This window comes from Aegilops tauschii, chromosome 2 (assembly GCF_002575655.3).
Source record: "Aegilops tauschii subsp. strangulata cultivar AL8/78 chromosome 2, Aet v6.0, whole genome shotgun sequence".
Lineage (NCBI taxonomy): Eukaryota > Viridiplantae > Streptophyta > Magnoliopsida > Poales > Poaceae > Aegilops > Aegilops tauschii.
In genome coordinates, this window is record NC_053036.3 from 526,405,170 (window position 1) to 526,430,655 (window position 25,486).

The window sequence follows — 25,486 nt, forward strand, 5'->3', positions numbered from 1 at the left end:
AAAAAGAACAAAATAGTGCAAATTAGCCACCACAAGGTTACAACTAAGGGGTAAATGAGCCTATCTTTTTTAACGCAAGGCAAACGTTGTCATAGGGAAAAGACTAGTCAGTAAAATGTAGAATCCGCTCTTGGCAAAAGTATTGGCACAAACATGACCAGGACACAATATGAAACGAATTGGTATAAGATGCCATATGGGGCCAGGCTCACGTGGACCCTGGTTCTTCTGCTGCTTGTAACGGCACGTGTTGCACACGTCGAATATTACAAAGTGGAAATGCTCATCTGTTTGGTGGTTGCCTTGGTGTCCACCTCTCGATCGGGCGCTGGTCTGAACGAAGGAGACGTAAACGTAGATGGTTTAGCGCCTCCTATGATTCCGGTCAAGCTGCCTTGCAGCAGAACAACTCCAGAGCAAAAGGAAAGCAGCCAAGTTGTAGTACTCTGCAATCCAGTACGCGTAGTATGATCCGGCGGCTGCTCCTGCTGCTCTGCCAGCTCGCCGTCGCCGGCGCAGCGTCCAGTTCCAAGGTGGTGACCAGACTCCCCGGGTTCCAGGGGCGTCTCCCCTTCCACCTCGAGACCGGGTACCCAATTCTCGCTTCTTCTTCAGCTAATTTCTCCACGCACCATGGCGGTGGGAGGTACGATCGCCTTGATCGACTCCAACAGAAAGGATATAACCTGCTGCTGCTTAATTACTAGGTACGTGGAGGTGGACGATGACAGCGGCACCGAGCTGTTCTACTACTTCGTGGAGTCCGAAGCCGGCGGCGAGGATGCCCCTTTCCTCCTCTGGCTCACCGGCGGCGACCACTGCTCCGTACTCAGCAGCCTCGCGTTCGAGATCGGTACATCTTGTTTGCGTTCTCAACCGATGACTCGCCGTTACTCTCTACTCCGTCGTATCATACATGAGATGCATACACATGTCAACCGCGACTGCAGGTCCATTCAAGTTGAGTAAATAGCATAAAACTACTAGTTTACAGGCTATGGTTTCAAAAAACTACCGAATTTATTTTTTTCGCTGATAACTATCAAGTCAAGGGTTGGCTGTTTCAAAAAACCCCAAATTCTCTTTGTTAAAAAATTAAACAGGTTTATGACAGGTCGGGCCCGCCATTAAACACACCGTTTGGTTGACCATTTGTTTGACCGTTAACTGACTTGTGGGGGCCACATGTCAGCGCCTCATCAACAGAATTTTTACAGATTAGCCCTTACAAATATTTTTAAAAAGCAATCGGGTCCCTGGAATCATTTTAAAAAAGCAATCGGGTCCTTGCAGTGTCGCCGCCGCGCCTCCAAAGGGCTCTGCCCGTGGTCGCCGTTGCACCATGGGGCTTCGCCCGTGGTCACCGCGCCCGCAGCCTGGGTGGCCGGGGTGGTCGCTGGGCGCGCCGCCGTGGGGCTCCGGCTCAGGTCGCCGCGCCGCCGCGCGCCATCGGGATTCGCCTGGAGCGCCGCCAGCCGTGGGGCTCCGGCTCGGGTCGCCGTGCCACCGCGCGCCATGGGAGCCGCCTGGGGCGCCGCCGGCGATGGGGCTCCGCTCAAGTCTCCACGCCGCCCCCACGCCGTGCCTCGCCCGCGGCCGCCGCCATCCCCTGGCCCGAGCTCCTCAAGCTCGACGCAGATGGCCTGCGCCGCTGCTGGAGTCTCGCGGACGAGGCCGGCCTTGTTGCAACCGTCGCCACCAGGAGCTCCGGCTTGGGGGGAGGTTCGCCAGCTTGGGAGGGGGAGGGGGTCGCCGGCTCGGGAGAAGAGAGGTCTGGTACAGGAGGCAGAGAAAGAAGAAAGAGAAGAGGAAGAAGAAACTTACATGTGGGCCCCATATGTAAGTTAACGGTCAAACTAAGGTCAAACTAACGGTTTGTTTAGCTATGGGCCCAACCTGTCATAATCATGATCAACTTATAAAGACTCGATGATTTGGGTTTTTTGAAACAGCCGACCGCCCATTTGGTAGTTATCTGAGAAAAATTAAAAAGCGGTAGTTTTTTGAAACCATAGCCTGTAAACTAGTAGTTTTATGCTATTTACTCATTCAAGTTCGTCGTAGATCCTTAAAATGGCAACATACTGAGCCTGAAAATCAATCCGAACTCATGGATGAAGGTCGGCCACATTTACACCTTGCAGCTAGCCATATTCCTGTACATGCATACTCAGGTCCAATCCTCGTTCCTGTCTTGACGACGCCCATTTGCATGTGGCACATATCCTCTTCGTTGATTCGCCGGCCTGGGGAGGATTATCCTTTTCCAAACAACCCGAAGGCTACCATGTTGGGGATGTATCTAGCTCACCAATTGAACGTGACACTAAATTCCACTACTGAAATTTGCATGGTGTTGTGTAGTGATACATGAGTTAAAATTGGGTTGAGTGATGCAGTGGACAAGTTGACTACAAGAGGGAGTCAGCGTACATGGGTTTAAGTGATTTGACTGATGTGAAGTGTTAATAGGTGTGCTCAATTTAATGTTTAAATTGTGCTGATTAAAGGCAGCAAGTGTATCTAAGTAGGAGAGAATTTGCAATATTCAGACTTCCAATGTTCAGACTCTATTCAATCAAACCATGCTACAAAACACAAGAATTTTAGGTTTCGTAACATTTTACCTTTGCATTGACACCTAGAACACACCGACAGTTCCATAATAAGTTAACTGGAAAAAGTTTGAGATTTAGATTTTATGACATTTTATCTTTGCATTGACACCTAGAGCACACGTTTTTTTTTTTTGCATTGACACCTAGAGCACACGTTTTTTTTTTTGCATTGACACCTAGAGTACACCTATAGTTCTATGCATTGAAACCTAGAGCACCAAAATTTCAGATAGTGTGAGCACCAATATTCAGATAGTGTGAGCAGTGTAATTCATATAATATGAGCACAAACATTTAGACACAAGCATAGATAGATAGGATATCATAAATAGGCGAGTTTAGATAGAAAGCACACATAGTTCTAGTTCTTCGGACGCAAGCACACTACTAAGTTCAGAAATTAACTGAATCCATATATTGATTCAGTTCTTGCTACAGAAATTAACAAGGACCTCAGTGTCAGTTCGAACTCACTCTTGTCACAGCTTCAAAAGACAGAGATATCGGCAAACTGGCCCCATGATGCGAAGCTGCTTCTTCTTCCTCCTGCTTCTTGTGTCTGTCTCCACCTCCATCTACTACTGCATCTGCTGCTCCATCTGCGGCGCCTCCACCTGCACCTGCACCCGTTGCTCCATCTGCGGCGGCTCCATCTCCATCAGAGCGATGGGCAGCACTGGCACCACCCTGTCGAGCTCGTAGTCGATGCGGAGTTGGTCGCGGTTCCGGTACATGTACCAGCATGCCCACTGGAATGGATCCAGGGAATCCCTAGCCTCCCCCATCGCCCAGACCAAGTTCTCGATCAGTGGGCGGCGGAGGTCTGCCAATCGGGCGTACTCCTCATGGTTGGCAGCCGCCCTCACTGTGCGCACATGATTCTTGAGGATTGCAACGCTGGTGTACCTGGTGCTCACCTCGCGCACGTAGGAGAGCTTGGTGATGTCGCCACCGAAGATCTCTTGCAGCGCCTGGTCCCATCTGAGGCCAAATGCCATGGCGCGATGGAGGTTTTCTTTGGTTTCTTGTGGGAAGGAGAAAGTTGGATGGAGAGGAGCGGGGGAGAGGCTGTGGGGTGCTGGTTATCTATGCAAAGGGTGAATGTGAATGAATGCACTGTGTGTGAAGACTGGGGTTTTATGGAGAAACTGAACGTGCGCAGCCAATCGATCAAACTACCGCTTCATTTTCTTAGAATAATCGAATGAGCAGAGCCCGACCCAGCAAGGCAGCAACCCAGTATAAATAACAACGATCTAATGCGCCCAGCACAGCCCAATCCAGTAAACGGAAACGTAGGAACCCGCCAGCCCAACCCAGCAGCCAGCTTCGTCTTGAACGCAAAAAGAAGGTGGCCGTTAGCGGCGTGTCGTGACCGATGTCGGCGCGTGTGCGATCGGCCACGTCAAAACGAGCTCAAAAAACATTTCAGTGTTTTTTGCCACGGGTAATTTTTCGGTGCGGCGTAAAATGTCGCATTTGTAAAATGATGGTTTTCCATGAGTTGTGACACGAAAGTGGGGGACGATGAAGATGTGGACAATGACGACCTCTAGTTGCCCCCCGGGTCCTCCGCTCCCTCGCCGGCGGAGTGGATGGACGAGTTTGTCGCGGGCCAGGAGCTCACCTCCCCGTGCCCTCGACAGGCTCCCCTCCACCCATGTTGTCCCCTTGTCCTTCGCTCTGTCTCCGGAGGGCGGCCGGGCAGGTCCGTCGTCGGCCAGGAGCTCTCCTCGCCGTAGCCTCGCACTCGTCGCCGGCCAGGACCTCATCATGAGGATTCAGATGTGTGGTTGTGAAAGTGGGGAAAATGGATACGGCAGTGGGTGGGGGAGTGAGGCTGCGTGTTGTGTGCAGGACCGAGTGGGCTGCGTTAGTCGTTCGCGGCGTTCGCTCCTGGGACCGAACGCTCGACTGTGGATGATGTGGCTGGGGATGAGCTTCAAATCCGTGTATTTTGATCTAATGGCTCTGAACGCGTTCGGAAGAAATCCTAAGAAAACTGACGTTCGGATTTTATCAGTATCTTTTTTTTTTGCATGTCGTGTGATGTCCCTAGACTAAGGTGCCTTTTTATTTTAGCTGCAACTTGCCACGCCTGACACATGATATCATTTTGATTGGCCATCTAGTAGCTGTCAGAAAAGTATTAGCCATCCAATATTACAGTTCCCTAGAAAGAAACATGGTATATTATAGACAATGAGAAAATAATATTAAAGTCCCATGTGGATCGTGCTCACGATTGTTCTTCTACTACCTTACGGCATGTATTTTGCACATATAGGCTTTGAACTAGTAGACAGAGCAAAAGGAAGCAGTTGACCACTACCATCTCGGAGAAATGGACGTGCTGCTGCTCCTGCTACTATGCTTCTTCCTCACCATCGTGCTGACCACGAGGCAGCTCGCTCTCGCCGGCGCAGCCTCCAGCTCCAAGGTGGTGACTAGCCTCCCCGGCTTCCAGGGCCGCCTCCCCTTCCACCTCGAGACCGGGTACCCATTTTGTCACTCTGTTCTTTGCTCAACGTTTTCTACGCACCAAGGTTGTAGGAGGTGCCGATGTGCGGGAAGACAACTGTCTTCCTTGGTCCACTGCATTGGTTATAACCTGCTGCTGCTCAATTATAAGGTACGTGGAGGTGGGCGAGGACAACGGTACTGAGCTGTTCTACTACTTCGTGGAGTCCGAGGCAGGCGGCGAGAATGTCCCTTTCCTCCTCTGGCTCACCGGCGGCGACCATTGCTCCGTACTCAGCAGCCTCGCGTTCGAGATCGGTAAATTTTGTTTGCGTTCTCAAGCGATAACTCGCCCTTACTCTCTACTCCGTGATATCATACATGAGATGCATAAACATGACAACTGCAACTGCAGGTCCATTCAAGTTCGTCGTAGAGACTTACAATGGCACCATACCAAGCCTGGAAATCAATCCGAACTCATGGACGAAGGTCGGCCACGTTTTACCTTGCAGCTAGCCATATTACATGCATACTGAGGTCCAATCCTGACTCCTGTCTTGACGACGCCCATTTGCAGGTAGCACATATCCTCTTCGTTGATTCGCCGGCCGGGGCAGGATTTTCCTTTTCCAAACAACCCAAAGGCTACGACGTTGGGGAAGTATCTACATCACTGCAGCTACATGAGTTCCTCATCAAGGTGCTACCTAACTGCTTAGATTTTCATTTGTTGGGACGCATTGATTGGCTGCATCCTCCTTAGTGTTTGATCTACGTGACCTTGTCCAGTGGATCAGCGACCACCCCAAGTTTCTATCAAGTCCTCTCTACATCGGGGGAGACTCCTACGCTGGAAAAATCGTACCCTTCATCGCACAAAAGATTTCCGAAGGTACGGACACTTGCTGTATATTTCCACGTATCCAACATTGAGCATGTGTTTATAGTTAACTGTATTCGCTGATTTCACCACAAGGTAAACGTGGTGAGCCATCTCAAAATGAAGAAAAAAAGTATTAACTGAGTTCAACTCTATCTTCATGGTTTTTTACGGACGGCGTCATCTTTATGCTTTCATCCCTACAGGTAATGAAGTTGGAAGGAGACCCCTTCTTAATCTCAAGGTACCTACCGTAATCCTCACAAGTCTGCTCAAGAGAATATGAAATAATACATATGGCTAAAAACATGCATATCGTGAAAACACGCATCACAAATGTGTACGTGAAGGTGATACATCGTTATCGGTTTTGCTATTAATTATTTATTATTGTGCTTCTATAGTGAGTTTAGAATGACTCGCCACTCGTGTCACAAGATTTCATTCATTAGTGTGTTTATTTTATGGGGCGCCATTATAGCATAGGCCAATCTGGATATTGCAACTACCCGAGGCCCGATGTGTCAGGGTCATTAGCTTATATACTGGGTCCGTCCAAGTCACCAATACATACACATCCCAACAATCTATCCACTTATGGTTCCAACCCAAGCAGCTAACACATGTGCATCCGCACAAGTTGGTCAATATTTTTTTAGAGAAAAAGGCCGCGGCCTGGCTTTAAATTAATAAAGCCCACCAGTAGCACAAGTTAAGCCCAAGGGTAACAGACCCACAAAAGCCGAAGCAGAAGAAGAGTTTAACCGGCCACAACCGGCAACCAGGCACACAGACCAGCAAAGAACTAACAAGACAAAATGGCGCTAACGACGACAGCGGCGAGCACCAACTACTGTGGAGAGGCTTGATTTATATCCAGAAGACTAGCAGTCGAAGATCGAACGCGAGAAATGAGAAGATCCACAACCGCCGAGTCACCATCCTTTGTCAGAGATTTCCACTTATGTAAAAAGATAGAGAATTTGAAGATGCAGTCAACCGCCCTGCTAGGGAACACAAGTTCAATAGTAAATTTATTCCTGGTTGTCCACAGGGTCTAGCACATGGCAGAAAAATGAACCAGAACAATCTCTTAGTCTGTCCCACGAGGGTTGACGCCTTGGCCCACAGCTCCCCAAAGCTATTCGGGGCCCAGGTCACACCCAACCACTTGCGACAGCAGCTCCAGAACAACCTAGCAAGAGGGCACCAGAAAAGGATATGATCAGTGTCTTCTTCCCGCGGAGGGAGCAAAATTCGGAACCATACCCATTCCTCTTTTTGATTTGAACTGCAGCAGGCAAGCGTCCCCGCATAGCATGCCACATGAAATTCTAATCTTGGGCGGCACCCTCGCACTCCAAATAGGAGAGAATCTAGACACAGGAGCACCCACATACAACAAACGACAACAGGACTTAACAGAAAAACGGCCAGAGGCCGAGTGTGGCCAAGAGACCACATCCCGTGACTCCGAAAGGGCCGGGAGGGAGGCAACGAGGCACTGCCAGTCCTCCAACTCTACAGGAGACAAGGCTCGGTGAAAACCAAGGTCCCAATCTCTGGCTGCAAGCTCTGCGATGGAGGCAGAAAGAGACGCAACAAAAGAAAAAAAGAAGAGCGAAGGCAGCCGCGAGAGGCCCCTCCCGGTCCACCTGTCGAGCCAAAATATAATCGAAGAACCATTGCCCACTGAGAACTTGACCAAAGCCCTGAAATCATCACGCACATTAAGCAACTGACGCCAAAACTAAGAAACTGAAGAGCCCCCTGGGCCGAGACTATCAGCGGGTTCGAATGAGGAAAGTATTTGGCTTTAAGAATGGAACGCCAGAGGGCGGCCAGACCAGGGGAAAGGATGCGCCACCACTATTTAATCATGAGGCATTTGTTCATAATTGTAATACTGAGAATGCCCAAGCCCCCAAGCGATGTAGGTCAACCATACCGAGCCAGGAAACCACTCATGTGTTTGTCGCTTCCATTTGACCAACTTATACTTTTTCTTATTATCAGCGGTATTCCAGTAGAAACCACTCCTGTGTTTGTCAAAACCCGCGTGAATGCCTTCCGGCAGGTGATAAAACCCCATGAGATACATAGGCTGCAGCAAGGAGAGACAAGCATTGATTAGACAGACCCTCCTGGCCGAAGAATTGTAACGACCTCTCCAAGGCATAACACGATTACCCACCTTAGTGACAGACAAGGGACAGTCTTTAGCGATAAGTTTGTAAAGGGAGATAGGCATCCCAAGATATTTGTAGGGGAAAGATAGAAGACTGCAGTTGAGGAGGGAGGCCACCCGCCTCGCCTCCTCTAGGGGAGCACCAACAACTAAAACCTAACTTTTAAAAGTTAATCTTAAGACTAGAGAGTTCCTCGAAGCAAAGTAGAAGAAACTTAAGTTAGCAATACAGTGGTCAGAGTTCTCCACAGTATTAATTGTATCATCCGTGTACTAGAGATGAGACACAATAGAGGGAATGAGATGGGAAGCAACCGGAGTAATATGGCCATTCACGGCCGCATGATTAAGGATGCAAGAGAAAGCATCAACCACAAAGTTAAAGAGGAGGGGGCAAATGGGATCCCCCTGTCGAGGCAACGAACCTGTGAATGAGTAATAGGGGTACGAACAAGGGGTGGGGGAGCCTAGCTACACTACAGGTGTATCACTCAAATTTAGCGAGTTCAGACCCCTCTCGGGGAGGTAATAGCCCTACATCTCGTGCCCGGAAGCTTGTGTTGTCTCTTTGGGTGTAAGATTACAATGGATGCTCAACCCTTGTCATGGAGTAGAGGGGAGGCTTATATAGAGTGTGCCTCGGCCCATAAATGCCACGTTACAAGGGAGATGAATGAGCATAACTACAACAGTTATAGGTAACGGTCACCATAACTACACTTGATGACCAACATCAAGCCTCTCGACCGTTGCAGTTCCCTCGTCGCCTCTACGGCTCCTCTGTCCGAGTGGTGCGGTGAGGCCGACTGGAGGGAAGCCATCCGAGTGATGTTGGTGTATCTGAGTGGATATCTGGGGGTACGCATCTGAATGCGCATGTGGTCCTAGGACCTCCTAATTATGCTGTGGGGCCCTAGGTGGGCCCTAGATGTGAGGTCTATGACCCTATACGGAGTAGGTGACCCCATCACCCCCTGCCGGAGGCCCTTGCCATTCTTAAAGTAGGCGCTAACCTTCCCGTTAACAGACACGGCGGCCTGGCCCCCACCAACCAATTGCATAATATGGTGAACATACGCACCCTCAAAACCTTTTGCCAGAAGAACATCTAGAAGAAAAGACCAATTGACCGAGTCGTACGCTTTCTCAAATTCTAATTTACGAATAATAGCATTACAGTTCATGACTTTATGGTCATGCCCAATCCCATGCAGGCTAAGAAATCCATCTAGGATAAAGCACCCTTTAATAAAAGCATATTGTTGTTGGCCAATGAGCTTATGGGCAACATGAGATAAGTGTTTAGCAAAACTTTTGGAGGGAAATTTAGCAATGTTATTGATTAGGGCAATGGGTCCGAATTGACGGAATGAATCAGCCCCTTTAACCTTAGGCAGAAGATAGATGATCGCATAATTAAGCTTGGAGATGTCAACGGAGCCCAGACAAAACCCAGTGATAATAGCATACACCAAATGCTTCAAAACCTGCAAGAATTTTTTAAAGGCATAGAGAACCCATCAGGTCTAGGAGGGGCTGCTTAGCCGCCAGAAGATTAGAGAAGAAGGAAAGAATATGGTCCTAGATCATTACAGGATCGGCCACAACCTCTCTATTGACCAGGAGCCTAAATATGGAGCACCTCCTGCGGTGGCCATTGGCAATAGCAAAAAAATAAGCCGTAATGGATCGCATTTTAAAAGCCACGAGATGTGCCCATGGTGCTGCCAGTAAACCTCCTCCTGACGATGGAGGTCCAAGAGGGCATTTTCCAAGTTATCTGTGGGCCCAGTCGGCCTCATCCAAACCTCCTGAGTCATCGACCACATCCAATTACTTGATGCAAGATAACATGTTGTCCTTTCCTCTACGGTAGTCAGCCGCTCTATTTTGACCCCAACCTCTCAGAAATTGCTGAAGATTAGAAGACAAGAAGTGTCAGTCATCCAGAGGACCAAAAGATCCGTGGGGCAAGCCAAAAAAACTCTATAATCTTTCCCAAGACTAACGGGAAAAAACCCTCGACCAACAGGCACGAAGCATCAAACTTAAAAGGGCGAGGAATGACGGAAGAATTCAGACCAGAGTCCAGAAGAAGAGGCGTGTGATCGCTACCAATAAAGGACTTAGTGGCCAAGGAGGGGCGAGGGAAGAAAGCTTCCCATTCAGGAGAGGTTAGGACCCTGTCAAGCACCGATTGGACATGGTCTAGCTGATGGTTAGACCAGGTAAACATAGCCCTAGACCTCTACAGTTTCTGGAGAGCGAGAAACCCTCCACCCTGGACCAAGAGAAATTAGAATTATTTTTGTCCCACAAGAATCTCAGAAGATTAAAGTCCCCACCGATCAAAAAACAAAGACAGATCAACTCAACCTCAGAAGTTAGCTCCAAAAAGAAATCGTTAGACAAAGCATGATTAGCAGGACCATAAACCCTAATAAATTCCAAATGCTGATCCAAGGCTCAGTGGTGCAAACCCATACTCGTAAAGAAAGAGCCTGAGTCAAAGGAAACGAAATCCAAAACATCCAGACGAGCACCAATTAAAATCCCACCCGACTGGCCAGAGGCAGGCAGCCACTTCTAGAAAAAACATCAACACCAGCCAAGGAGACCATGTCAGTGGAGAGAACGAGACTTTGGTGGTTTCCTGAAGACACACGAGATCGATATTGTAGCCCTAATATAGTCCTTTAACAGGTTTCGTTGCCCCTAGCTCCGAAACCCTACATATTCCAAACTAGGGCTTGCATTTAAAGTTCAAGTTTTTAATACGGAGACTGAACCTCGAGGGCCCAGCAGATGTCACTAACCACTTGCGCGTAGGTTTACCAACAGGGACAGAAACCAATGTCAGATCCGATGGTAATCCCCCCTCAGTCACAACTGGGGAAGGAGCAACAGAGGCCGCATCAGCCACATGTTCTTTAGCCCTTGCCAAAGCGGCCTGGGCGAGCTCATTAGCACGAATCTTAGAAATCAAAGTAGAAGGTGACCCAAAGGAGCCATCCAGAATAAAACGGAACCTGTCGCTACTGCTATAAAGTACTCTTCAGAAAAATCAGTTAAAAGGACACGTTTGGGGGAGGCAAGACTCGTACGTGTCACAACCTGATCGTTCTCCTCCACCCTCCGAGCCACACGATCAAGTATAGACTCCCCTGCATTCCTGGCACGGCGGCTCTTGTGAGTAGTGGAGGTGGGGTGTGAACAGGCAGGGAACAGCCAGATGTGGGGGGGGGCAGAGTATCCTTGGGTGAAGCCACCTTGCCTAGGTCACGGTCAAGCTTGCGGTAGAGGCCAGTCGTGGAGTGCTTGGAGGCCCCAGAGCTCCGATTGCAGACAGAGAACTTCTTGACAGGAAACTTGGAGCATGAGCGAACAGGAGTGGCCGAAGGAGCTGCCGGCGCAGGAGGGACCATGCCATCATCCACCCCCAAGAGTGACAGCGACGCTTGCCTAGCTGGGTGATTGGAGCAGACCGCCGAGAAGGGGCTAAGGAAACCCGTTCACCCTACGGTAGAGCTCAGGCCATCCCCCACACCTGCAGCAGCAAAGGCAGGTTCCTCAGCAGCAGCGAACCCTCAAGAAGGCGCACGAAGATACGAAAGGCGTCATCACCCGGAAAGACTTGAATGTGGCCACGGACGCGAGAGGGGTCAATGCACTTGATAAGCATATGAACCGGGCCAGGCCGCGCAAGGGAGGAGGCATCCATAGCCACAACAAGAACAATCAGATCCACGAAGGGCAGAAGAGGAGCAGAAGAGCACATCAGAGGAGGGACGTCATAAAGAAGGACCAATGTTTCATACAGAACCGCAGATTTTGGCACCATCTTCCGCCTCCTTGACAGAGATAACCAGCTGGTCGAGAGGGAGAGTGAAGCTTGTGCACGAAACGATCATACGGAGGCTTTCTTTTGATGGAAAATGACACTGAAGGAAGCGGCAAACAACTGTTGGATTTGCCAATACCAGTCCTCCAAACCCCACGCCTTCAACTCATCAGCCAATATCTGAGTGGACGCCCCTTTGGATAAGATGGAAATGATAGAGGCATTCTAGATAGCAGGCACGGGGGTCACCTGATAGAGATTACCGACCAAGGTGAAGAACTCGCTACCAGGTAAGCCCAGCCCAAGGTGCTTGAGTGCCCAAGAAGGGGAGTGGTTCATGAAATCGGCAGTGAGGTGGCCATCTTGGTGGAAGATAAGGAAAAGGGCGGAAATTTATAGTGAGATTGGAAATGACCCAAACGGTGGCACGCAAAGCAAGAGAAGGAGCCAGATGAGGAGGACGGACCAGGGGCCGCCAGAGATGGCAATGAAGAAGGACCGCTAGGAGCAGGAGGGGGGAGAATACCATCACCATGGCCAGTAGGCCTATATTTGCGGTTCTTGTTGGGGAAGTCATTGTTCTTGGAGCGCAAATTAGGGCGAGGGCCGCCCGTACCGAAGCCCGCATCCGAACCCACACCAGAGAGAGGCGCTAGAGGGCGTGACAGGACGGATCCCCTAGCTCCCGAGCCCATAGCCATAGCCTCCCACGGGTCCAGAGCCATGCCGGCGTCTTCCGGGCCGGACAACGCCCCCCAGCCATCCATGGGTCGGGCTGCCTACCGCGCTGCCTGCTCCTCCTAGAGCTTGGCCCGCAGCGCCACCTCGCAGGTCAAGGAATCCGCATCGCCCACCCCCTAGGCCTCCAGCGACCGCTTGTTGTTGGAGTTGTGCTCACTGAAGGAGCCCCGCGTTGGTCCATGGCGGCTGATCGCTCTCTGACTATAGCGCCAGAAAAGCTCCTGTCTGCTAGGATTACGTCGGTATTTCCCCAAAGAGGAAGGAATGATGCAGCACAGTGATGGTAGGTATTTCCCTCAGTGAAGAAACCAAGGTTATCGAACCAGTAGGAGAACCAAGCAACACAACGCAAACAGCACCTGCACACAAATAACAACACCTCGCAACCCGACTTGTTAAAAGGGTTGTCGATCCCTTTCAGGTAACGATGCCAGAAAATTGGTAAAATAGTGAAATAATAGATCGCAAATAAATAAAGTGCAGCAAAGTATTTTCGTATTTTTGGTTTAATAGATCTGAATAAAAATGCAAAGGAAAAATAGATCGCAAGGCAAATATATGAGAAAGAAGATCCGGGGGCCGTAGGTTTCACTAGTGGCTTCTCTCGAGAAAAATAGCAAACGGTGGGTAAACAAATTACTGTTGGGCAATTGATAGAACTTAAAATAATTATGACGATATCCAGGCAATGATCATTACATAGGCATCACGTCCAAGATTAGTAGACCGACTCTTGCCTGCATCTACTACTATTACTCCACACATCGACCGCTATCCAGCATGCATCTAGTGTATTAAGTTCATTGAAAAACGGAGTAATGCAATAAGAACGATCACATGATGTAGACAATATCCGTTTATTTATTGTGTTAGATATAGATCTCGTCTTTTTATCCTTAGTAGCAACGATACATACGTGTCGGTTCCCTTTCTGTCACTAGGATCAAGCACCGTAAGATCGAACCCACTACCCGGCACCTCTTCCCATTGCAAGATAAATAGATCAAGTTGGCCAAAAAACCAAATATCGGAGAAGAAATACAAGGCTGTAAGAGATCATGCGTATAAGAGATCAAAGAAACTCAAATAACTTTCATGGATATAAAAAGATATAATGGATCATAAACTCGAAGTTCATCAGATCCCAACAAACACAGCACAAAAGAGTTACATCATCTGGATATCCAAGAGACCATTGTATTGAGAATTCAGCGAGAGAGAGGAAGCCATCTAGCTACTAACTACGGACCCGAAGGTCTACAAAGAACTACTCACACATCATCGGAGAGGCACCAATGGAGATGGTGAACCCCATCCGAGATGGTGTCTAGATTGAATCTGGTGGTTCTGGACTCTGCGGCGGCTAGATGAATATTTCGTCGAATCCCCTAGGGTTCTGGGATTTTTGGGGTATTTATAGAGAAAAGAGGCAGTCCGGGGGGCACCCGAGGTGGGCACAACCCACCAGGGCGCGCCTGGGCCTCCTGGCGCGCCCTGGTGGGTTGTCCCCTCATCGGGACTCCCCCAGGTGCAGCCAGGGCCTAACTTCTTCCTTTTGGTCCATAAAAAATCATCGTGAAGTTTCGTTGCATTTGGACTCCGTCTGATATTGATTTCATGCGATGTAAAAAACATGGAACAAACAGCAAGTGTCACTTGGCACTATGTCAATAGGTTAGTACCAAAAAATGATATAAAATGAATATAAAATGATTATAAAACATCCAAGATTGATAATAAAACAGCATGGAATAATAAAAAATTATAGATATGTTGCAGACGTATCAGCATCCCCAAGCTTAACTCCTACTCGTCCTCGAGTAGGTAAGTGATAAAAACAGAATTTTTGATGTGGAGTGTTGTTTATCAAGTCATATCATATTCTTTTCTCTATAGCATGGACATTTGGACTTTTATGTGATTCAAATCAATAGTCTAGTTTTGACATAATAATTTAGATACTCAAGCATATCAACAAGCAACCATGTCTTTCAAAATATCAACGCTAAAATAAGTTATCCCTAGCCCATCATGCTCAAACATTGATCCATTCATGAAACACACTCGAATATTAACTACACCCAATACTTAAGTACGATCATATTGCCTCGTAGTTGGTGCTTTTGTAAGAGAAGATGGAGACTCAAATTCAAAAATAAAAATAGCATAAAGTAAAAGAAAGGCCCTTCACAGAGGGAAGTAGGGATTTGTAGAGGTGCCAGAGCTCAAACCGAAAAAATTAGAGATAAAAACATTTTGGGAGGTGTATCCATCCCACCAACGAAAACGACTCAGAGTTACAAACAATTTCCATGCTAGATATGCCATAGGCGATTGCCAAACAGAAAATAAAGTTTATTCCTTTTTCCACCATTCTTTCACTTTCCATGGCTAGCCGTATCCACGGTTGCTCTCCATACCAACACTTTCCAAGGAATTTATTATTTGACAACATAAAGTAAATTCATTTTTGCATTTCGGGACTGGGCATCCCTAAAACCTTTGCCTTACTCTCGTGCAATGACAAGTGAATAAACACTCATCGTGAGAATAACACATCCAGCATGGAAAATATTAGCCACCCGTTACCGTTCCGCGAGCAGCGAAACAAATACACAAAAGAGATGTTTATTTTGAAAAAAAGAGATGGCACATGCAAATTTCTTAGAACGGCAAAAGAATACCGCATATAGGTAGATATAGTGGACTCATGTGGCAAAACAGGTTTAAAGGATTTTGGATGCACAAGTAGAGATCATACTTGGTGCAAAATGAAGGCTAGCAAAAATATTGGGAAGCGACCAACCAAGAAACGAATAATCGCATAAGCAAGAATTAAGCATAATTAACACCGAATAATGCACCACATGTCGGGTGGTAGGTGCGACATATGCCAACGGGTGGCTTATCATTGTGGGAGCCAGTAAGACGTCACCGATGCCTGGAAACGGGATGAGGCGAAGACATGCACGCCGGTGAATCTTACCCAGGTTCGGGGCTCTCCGTGGAGATAACACCCCTAGTCCTGCTCTGTGGGGTCTCCGCATGATCACTAGATCAATACAAGTGGCTACAAGTGCTCCTCGAGCTGTCTGGCTAGAGGAAGAAGAAGGGCAAGGCTAGCTCTCCCTTTCTCTCTAGGTGGTGTGTCTAACTCTATGAGATCAACCCTTTGCATGGGTGTCCTGGGGGGTTTATATAGGCCTACCCCCTAGGGGTACAATGGTAATCCGGCTGGGCATGGGTCCCAGCCATCAGCGTCTATGTTGGTCGGCTTCTCCGCCGGTCAGTGGGGCCCGCCGACTGGTGGGTCCCGCCGGCTGTCGGCTTCCTGGCCGGCAGGCCGGCCCCACCACTTGGGGGCTTTGTCGGCGGCTGGTTACTGTTGCCTCGCCTCTGATGACGAGGGCTTTGTCGAGGTAAGCGTGGCTACAGTGTCGCCGCCTTGTGAGCTCTCACTGTAGCTTTACCTCGTCTTGTCTTCTTAATGAGGCACATGTTTCGAGGGAGGGAGGTGGCCGGCTACTGGGAGCCGGCTACACCCCTGGCCGACTAGAGGAGGCCAGGCCGCCTTCGGACGTCTCTTTGGCAAAAGGGGCCCGCCGCCTGCGGGCCGTACTCGCACCTGTCGTGAGTGACATCGAGGCCAACATGGCTACAGTGCCGCGCCGGACGGGGGATGGCTGGCCCGTACGGCGCCCTGTAGCCACGCCTGCTCCGGGAATCGGGGGTAGTGGGCTGTACTGTGGCCACACCCCATCGTACCGCCGCTATGAGGGTTCAGTCTTGGTGGGTGCAATCTTGGCCGGCTTCCGGGAGCCGGCTTTCTTCGTGGCCGGCTTCTGGGAGTCGGTCTTCTTGGGGCCGGGTTCCCGGAGTCGGCCATCTCGTATCTTTCTTGGAGCAGGTTTCTGGGGCTAGGTCACCTTCTGGGAGTCGCCCCTGGGGGTAGCCGGCCGGGGGAAGGCGACCCTATGCTTTGTATGCTTGAAGGCCCGAATGGCCTGATAATTTTCAAAGAGCCAGGGGGAGTCGGTTTGGCTACCCGTGGTCAGTTACTCCGACAGTAGTCCCCAAAGCTGGTTGGGCTTCGAGGCTGAGTGGAGGTCAAGAAGCTCGGTCAGCTTCTTGTCTTGACGAGCCAGCAGCTGGGAGCCGGCTTCGGTTGGGCGCGCCATCTTGGCGAAATTTTTTTGAAGTCGGAAGGCGGGAGTCCGTCGGCGCGTGCGCCGGGCTGCGAGCCGGCCGCTCGCCGCCTGCGAACCATGTGGCGTCCCCTGGCTAAAGCGAGCCTGCCAACCCACGCGCGCGACAAGACGTCGCCGCAGGTCAAGGGCCCACCACTCCTACGCCTAGGCCCAGGCGCGGATTCTTTGCGGCCCAAAGCCGTCCGCACGTCTTCCGGCGACGATTTCCGCACGCCGTTAGAGCCCGGTAATCGCGGGACGTGGGGGAGTGGGCGCAGTTAATCCCACGTTCCTCCCCACGTCTCGCCTCCTCGGCTTCGCCGCACGAGGCTATAAGTAGGGGGAGGAGGGGGAGCGGCAGACGCTCGCACGCTCCTCTCCTCTCCGCCATCTTCTTCCTCCTGCTTCCCCTCGCAGTAGCGCCTTGCCGTCGTGCCATCCCACCATTCTTCACTCCACCCCGCAGCTCTGCCGCCGCAGGGCCGTGCTCTCTCCGCCGCCGCACCCTCCTCGCTAGCTTCTCGCCACCATGCAGTACGGCGGGGACTGGGACGGCTCCAACGTCCACATGGACCACATCGAATTCCTTCGCAAGACGCGGCGGCTGCCCGGCGCGGACCATGTGCGGGTCCGCCTCGCGCCTGCGAGGAAGATCACGCCGGAGCCGGAGGAAGGCGAGCGAGTAGTCTTCCGCTCGCATTTCCTGCGCGGCATCGGCTTGCCGGCGAGCGCCTTCTTCCGCTCCTTCCTCGACTTTTATCAACTCCAGCCGCACCACCTCTCTCCGAACACGGTGGTGCTGCTGTCCGCCTTCGTCACCTTGTGCGAAGGCTTCCTTGGCGTTCTCCCCACCATCGAGCTCTGGGGGGGGGTTCTTCCAATCTAAGCTGGGCACCCGCATGCAGGGCGTGCCGGCCCAGAGCGGCACCTTCATCGCGATGCGGAGGCCGGCGGCCGACAACCCCTTCCCCGTCATCACGTTAATCCAGTCGGCGAAGCGCTGGTAGAAGTCCTATTTCTACGTGAAGAACGTCGCCCCGCAGGGCGACTACGTCAACTTGCCGGCTTACGTAGCCGGCCCTCCTGCTGGGAGGCGGCCCCACTGGTCCTATAGGGCCGCGTCGCTGACGCCGGCTGGAGCCGCGGCCGTTGCCTGACTACGGGTGATGATCCAGTCGGAGGGCCTGACTGGGCCTGACTTGCTGGCCGCCTTCCGCTTCAGAGCCGCCCTTACCTGATCTGTCAGATGAGCGGCCAGCTCGATCCGAGCCGGATGTGCACCAAGGACATGCCGCATGATGAGGTGGCCCACATGGTGAATTACCTTGCGAACTGCAAGCTCTCCACAGAGTGGCGGTTTGGCAAGGAGCCATATTCCCGGGCGCATCCTCTGCCCATGGTATGTTGTCTCTTTCCTTTCCTTTCCTTAGTTTTGTTGCCGAATTCCTTCTGGCCGCCTCTGACCAGTCGGGGTGCCCTAGCAGAGCTCTCTCCTTCGACCTGCGGCCGGGTCGGAGACGGAGCACCGATTCCTCCCTGACCGGACGGAACATGACCTGGAGAACTACGACTTGGGGGCGGCGGGCATGGAGGACAACACCGAGACGGGTGGCGGCGAAGCCGGCGGCAAGGCGGGCGGCTCCGGTCTTGGGGCCAGCTTCGACGACTGGCTGGATGACGACGAGGCGGAAGTCGTCCCACGCCTCCAGCCGGCGTCTGGCCACGGCGCGGGTTCCTCCGCCGCGCCGCCTGCTCGGGGCGGCGGGCAGAAGCGTCGTGCCGTGTCGGGCTTGTTCGACAGTCGGCCAAAGAAACCCAAGGGCGGGGCGGCGGCGACCAGGCGGGATGAGGCGGCCGCGAAGGCGGCCCGCTTCCGCAAGGTGGTGAAGCAGCCGCAGACGGTGTCGGTGTAAGTGTATACTCCTTTGTGCATTCTTTCTTCTTTTCTTTGGTAGTTTCTGAGTCCTTATCCTTTCTCAAAAAATCAGGGCTCCGCTGTCGCTCGAGTGGGTTGCTGCCGCCTCCGTCGTCGGATCGCCGGGAGGATCCGGGAGCACCCACCGCGTGGACCCCCGCGCCGAGCTTCAGGCGTCGATGGAGCAAAACGCGCGGGAGGAGCGGGAGGTGGAGGAGTTGAGGGCGGCTGCCGCCAAGGCGGCCCAGGAGGAGGAGGCAGCGAAGGCGCGCGCCGACGCAGCGGCCAAGGCCCAAGCGGAGGCTGCGGCCGCGGCGATGGCGGAGGGGGCCTTGCTCGTCACCCCTCTGCACGTCGCGGCGCCTGAGGTCCCAGAGCCCCCACCAAAGGAAGCCGGCGGCGACCAGCCGGGATTGGAGAGGGAGGACGACGTCGTCGTCCTGGAGAGGGAGGCGGCACCGACCCCGCCGACTGGAGCGACTCAAGGCGGCCAGCCTAACTTGCCACCTGCGCAATCGGCCGGGGGCGAGCCGGCCGCGAGGACGGATCTGGTGGTCCAGTCGCCATCGTGCCAGCGCGCGGGGAAGGCTGCATCGGAGCCGCAGAAGGCCGCGGGCTCCAGCTCGTCGGCCCAGGACATGGAGGCGGCCAGCGCCAGCTCGGGGTGGACGCCGGGTGGAGGGACGGCTGTGGTGAACGTGGCAGCGCAGGGCGTCCGGAACCGGCTTCAAGCCCAGGCTGCGGCGCTGAGGAAATATAATGACGAGTTCCTTGTGACGCGGGCGGCCATTCGGGTTAGTCTTCTTATTTTTGCTTTTTTGATCTTGGTTTCTTCCGTGGGGGCGCGTCGGCGTACCCACTGGGTGTAGTCCCCGAGTTCTGAGTCGGCTGCTGAGCAGGCGGCTTGGAACTTCTTAGCGGGCTTTGTTTTGCTATCTTTTTCTCATTCGCTCCTCTGCCTGACTTGCAGGACTACCACAACCTCCGCGCGGCTGCCTTCAACTCCCAGGCTCGGGAGCTGACCCAGAAGACTGCTGACCTATCTGAGAGCCGGGGTAAGTGCTTCGTCTTTTATCTCACGTGGGGGCGCATCAGCGCACCCACTGGGTGTAGTCCCCGAGATTCGGGCCGACTGCTGAGCAGTCGGGTCGGATCTTCCTTGACGACTTCTCCCTTATTGCTTCTTTCTTTTCTGCCATCCCTGCAGTGGCCAATGCCAGTCTGAGGGAACAGCTGGACGGGACTCAGGCCGCCCTCCGCGCTAAGGAGGCCGAGTTTGCCGCCTTGGCACAGGAGCGTGACCGCCTGGCCAAGAGGTTGGCCGACCAGGAGGAGAGCCACAAGGCGGCCCTGAAGGCGGTGCAGGACAGCGAGGCCGCCCTCCAAGCCGAGTATGAGACAGAGGCGGCCAGCTGGGCCAAAGCGAAGCAGACGCTGATCAACGGCTATGGCCAGATCGAAGACTTGGTTGACGGTAGGCCGCCTTCCTCTTCGTCCTTGTTTGCCGCTTGCCGTTTTAGCTCATTTTCTGACTTGGTGTTTTTCTCTTCTTTCTCTTTCTTCCTTGCGCAGAGTACTTCCCTGGCTACTCTACCACCGCCAACCAGGTCGTCGAGGCCCACCGCGAGGCACAAAGGCAGGCTGGCGCCGAGATCGCACCAAACGCTCGCCGGTCGCTGGAGGAGCAGCTCTTGGCGATTCAGGCCCGCCTCCAGCCGGCTCATCGCATGCTCCGCCGGCTTCAGCATGTTGGGGCACAGGTGTTGGCCTCCCTCTGGCCTAGAGAGGTGATTCCCCGCACCCCCAGTCGGACCGCCGACTGGTTGGAGGTGGCGGTCGGCCGCTTCGAGGCCTGGAAGGCTTCGGCGGCTCGATCCGGCGCCAGGCGGGCGCTGGAGTTCGCCAAGGCCTAGTATCCCGAGCTGAGTCTGGACCAGCTGGCCAGCTGGCGGCAGGAGGCCGACACGGAGCTGGAGCCGGCACGGCCGGCTATCATCCAGCGGGCTTCGGTGATCGCCGACTACATCGACACCGACGTCTTCGCTCCTGAGGTGGACGACAGCGGCGTTGCCCAGCCGGAGGAGTGGTTCGGGCTGAACCCGGCAAACGGCGAGGACTCGGCCGAGGAGATCGACTCCAGCGACAAGGGCGAGGAGGAGGAGGAGGGTGAAGACGTCGCGCCAGATGGTGGAGCGGCCGGTCAGCCTCAGCTTGATCGTGCCTCCAGCAACAAGGCACGCGTGGGTGCGCCGTCTGCGGCCGGCGATGATCAAGCCGAGACCCGCCAGCCGGCCACTCCTCCAGCCGGTGGTGCCGTCTCCGCCGACCAACCCGGCTCCCACACTGCGCCCTTAGTCTAGTCTGCTGCCTCTATTTTCCTGTTTCACCATTCTTGGAACAGTATTTTGTTAAGTTTGCACAATTCCACCCACTTGGGGTGTATTCGAACAATATTGACTGCCGGCCTGTTGGGGGCCTTATGTGTAAATATAATTATGCATGCGTTTGGCTTTCCCTTGTTCTTTGCTTTTCATCCTTCTGCTGTTTCCTTTGCCGCCCTCCCTTGGTTGCCGCCTCCCCAGTCGGACAGTTGCTCTGCAATCTGTGGCTGGAGAAGTGCTTAGCTAGTTGGGAGGGCAAGTACTCTAGCTTTGTTGGATTATAGCGAAGTGATTGGGAGGCCGGCCGGCCGGCTGTTTTGACAGCCGGCAAGCGTGGTTGGAGGCCGTCTTTGTGTTATGTAAGTTCGTTAGTCCTTAGCCGTTTTTCGTGTGGGCATCCTTTCTGCCTTTCGCTCTTGTCAGTCGGACAGTCGGTTCTTCGAGCTGCAACTTTCAACAAGAGAGGGCTCGGGTGCCGGCACACTACTTGTCTGACTTCAGGTAGAACTTTTAATATAACTTAAGGCGGCCAGTCCCCGGGCCGACTAGTCGAACCCGGTGCCAGACAGAAAATCAAATGTAATAATACATTCATGAGTATGACACTCGTCATTCATAGATAAAGGAGGGCAGTCCCCGAGTGCTCCTCGGGGGGCCCGTTGTTTCGTACTTAATACAAAAAGGTAGCATGATACATACTGCTTTCAACTGTAAAATCTTCTCAGGAGGTTCGCGTTCCATGGTCGTTCCGACTCCTTGCCGGAATCATCCCTCTTGCGTGCTCTTGGTTTTTGTGCGTCTATCAGGTAGTAGGAGTCGTTGCCTAGCACCTTGCTGACGATGAAAGGGCCTTCCCAAGGGGTCGAGAGCTTGTACTGGCCGGCTGTTTGCTGTATCAGCCGGAGCACAAGGTCGCCCTCTTGGAAAGATCTTGGCTTGACCTTCCGGTTGTGGTAACGGCGCAAACCCTGCTGGTAGATGGCGGACCGGCTGAGTGCTAACAGCCGGCCTTCTTCCAGCAGGTCGACGCCGTCTTCTCGCGCTTCCTTGGCCTCCGCCTCCGTGTACATGGTGACCCGAGGCAAGTCGAACTCGATGTCAGTTGGGATGACAGCCTCGGCACCATATACAAGGAAGAATGGAGTGAAGCCGGTTGACTTGCTTGGGGTAGTACGCAGACTCCAGAGGACAGCCGGTAGCTCATCGAGCCAACAGCCGGCCGATCGCTCCAGTGGTACGACTAGTCGAGGCTTGATGCCGGAGAGGATGAGTCCGTTTGCTCGCTCGACCTGGCCGTTTGACTGCAGGTGGGCAACGGACGCTAAGTCCAGTCGGATGCCCTGTGTCGCGCAGAAACGTGCCAGTACTCCCTTGGCAAAATTTGTGCCGTTGTCGGTGATGATGCTGTGTGGCACACCATACCGAGTAGTGATGTCTGCGATGAATGTCTCGGCAGTCGGCCCGTTCAGCTTCTTGATCGGCTTCGCTTCAATCCACTTGGTAAATTTGTCCACGGCGACAAGCAGATGTGTCATGCCGCCGCGGGCTGTCTTGAATGGGCCGACCATGTCCAGCCCCCAGACGGCAAAGGGCCAGGTGAGGGGGATGGTCTTGAGTGCAGAAGCCGACAGGTATTGCTTGGAACTGAAGACTTGGCATCCTTTGCAGCTTTTGACTATCTCTTTGGCATCTTCCAAAGCAGTCGGCCAAAAGAAACCATGGCGGAAAGCTTTGGCCACAAGTGATCTTGAGGCTGCGTGGTGGCCGCATTCGCCTTGGTGGATATCCTTGAGGATTGCCACACCTTTCTCTGGCTCGACGCAGCGCTGGAAGACTCCAGTGACGCTGCGCTTGACAAGCTCTCTGTTTATTATTGCATATGCTCCGGCTCGGCGTTGCACTAGCCTTTCCGAGATCTCATCAGTCGGCAGCTCTCTGTTGACTAGGAAGTTGAGATGGGCTGGGCCCATGATGGAGCTGTGACTTCTTCTACTGTCAGTACGGCCACTGTGACTCGGGTGGGTGGGTTGGGTGGTGGAGAGTTGGAGTCGGCCACCGCTTCTTGTGTCGCTGCAGTCCCCGGGCCGACAGCTGCAGTCCCCGGGCCGGGTTCTGAAGTCTCCGAGCTAGGTGCGACTACAGCAGTCCCCGGGCCGGTTGTCGAAGTCTCCGAGCCGCCTGCTGGTTTCCTCCAATCGGATCCGTGTAACGCCCATGATGCGGCTATATCTCCCACGTGTCGAGGCACGACTTAGAGGCATAACCGCATTGTGGTTTTTGTCGCAAGAAGGGTCATCTTCACACAATCCCATGTAATGAACAAGAATGGGATAAAGAGTTGGCTTACAATCGCCACTTCACACAATACATAAATATAATTCATACATCATCCAAAATCCACACATAGACCGACTACGGTCAAGATCCAAATGAAAATAAGATAACCCCAAATGCTAGATCACCGATCATCCCAACTGGGCTCCACTACTGATCATCAGGAAAAGACACATAGTAACGACCACGTTCCTCATCGAACTCCCACTTGAGGTCGATCCCATCATCTGCAATGGCATCGTCGGCACCTGCAACTGTTTTGGTAGAATCTGTGAGTCACGAGGACTCAGCAATCTCACACCCGCGAGATCAAGACTGTTTAAGCTTATAGGAAAGGATGGTGTAATGAGGTGGAGCTGCAGCAGGCAATAAGCATATATGGTGGCTAACATACGCAAATGAGAGCGAGAAGAGAAGCAACGGAACGGTCGTCAACTAGCAATGATCAAGAGGTGATCCTGAACTCCTACTTACGTCATTCATAACTCAAACCGTGTTCACTTCCCGGACTCCGCCGAGAAGAGACCATCACGGCTACACACACGGTTGATGTATTTTATTTAACTCAAGTGACAAGTTCTCTACAACCGGACATTAACAAATTCCCATCTGCCTCATAACCGCGGGCACGACTTTCGAAAGATAATACCCTGCAGGGGTGTCCCAACTTAGCCCATCATAAGCTCTCACGGTCAACGAAGGATAAACCTTCTCCCGGAAAGACCCGATCAGTCTCGGAATCCCGGTTTACAAGACATTTCGACAATGGTAAAACAAGACCAGCAAAGCCGCCCGAATGTGCCGACAAATCCCGATAGGAGCTGCACATATCTCGTTCTCAGGGCACACCGGATGAGCAGTCCATACAACTAAAACCAATCCTCGAGTTTCCCCAAGGTGGCGCTGCAAAGGGCTCAAGTTTGGACCAGCACTCAGAGGAACACTGGCCCGGGGGTTTAAATAAAGATGACCCTCGGGCTCGCGAAAACCCGGGGGAAAAGGCTTAGGTGGCAAATGGTAAAACCAAGGTTGGGCCTTGCTGGAGGAGTTTTATTCAAGGCGAACTGTCAAGGGGGTCCCATAAATCACCCAACCGCATAAGGAACGCAAACTCAAGGAACATAATACTGGTATGACGGAAACTAGGGCGGCAAGAGTGGAACAAAACACCAGGCATAAGGCCGAGCCTTCCACCCTTTACCAAATATATATAGATGCATTAATTAAATAAGAGATATTGTGATATCCCAACATAATATCCATGTTCCAACATGGAACCAACTTCAACTTCACCTGCAACTAGCAACGCTATAAGAAGGGCTGAGCAAAAGCGGTAACTTAGCCAAACAACGGTTTGCTAGGAAAGGATGGTTAGAGGCTGACATGGCAATATGGGAGGCATGATATAGCAAGTGGTAGGTAGCGCAGCATGGCAATATGAAAGAAATATGCCCTAGAGGCAATAATAAAGTATTATATATTTCCTTATATCATGATAAATGTTTATTATTCATGCTAGAATTGTATTAACCGGAAACATAATACATGTGTGAATACATAGACAAACAGAGTGTCACTAGTATGCCTCTACTTGACTAGCTCGTTAATCAAAGATGGTTATGTTTCCTAGCCATAGACATGAGTTGTCATTTGGTTAACGGGATCACCTCATTAGGAGAATGACGTGATTGACTTGACCCATTCCGTTAGCTTAGCACCCGATCGTTTAGTATGTTGCTATTGCTTTCTTCATGACTTATACATGTTCCTATGACTATGAGATTATGCAACTCCCGTTTACCGGAGGAACACTTTGTGTGCTACCAAATGTCACAACGTAACTGGGTGATTATAAAGGTGCTCTACAGGTGTCTCCAAAGGTACTTGTTGGGTTGGCATATTTCGCTATTAGGATTTGTCACTCCGATTGTCGGAGAG

General features: G+C 52.1%; 1 protein-coding gene across 2 annotated transcripts; it reads left to right on the plus strand.

Annotated features, from left to right (window-relative positions):
- Nucleotides 1-327: 327 nt before the first annotated feature.
- LOC109772224 (uncharacterized) lies at nt 328-21,349 on the plus strand. Of its 2 annotated transcripts, XM_073508943.1 has the most exons (11): nt 328-589; nt 708-853; nt 4,906-5,114; nt 5,251-5,396; nt 5,494-5,570; nt 5,659-5,781; nt 5,871-5,973; nt 6,168-6,205; nt 19,804-19,888; nt 20,041-20,307; nt 20,406-21,349. In XM_073508943.1, the coding sequence occupies exons 3-11, from the start codon at nt 4,963-4,965 to the stop codon at nt 20,744-20,746; spliced, it is 1,332 nt and encodes a 443-aa protein (XP_073365044.1). In that variant the 5' UTR covers nt 328-589; nt 708-853; nt 4,906-4,962; the 3' UTR covers nt 20,747-21,349. The 2 variants fall into 2 exon arrangements, with proteins under 2 accessions (XP_073365044.1, XP_073365045.1); XM_073508944.1 differs by lacking the exons at nt 328-589; nt 708-853; nt 4,906-5,114; ... (3 more) ...; nt 5,871-5,973; nt 6,168-6,205 and adding an exon at nt 6,272-19,627.
- Nucleotides 21,350-25,486: the final 4,137 nt, after the last annotated feature.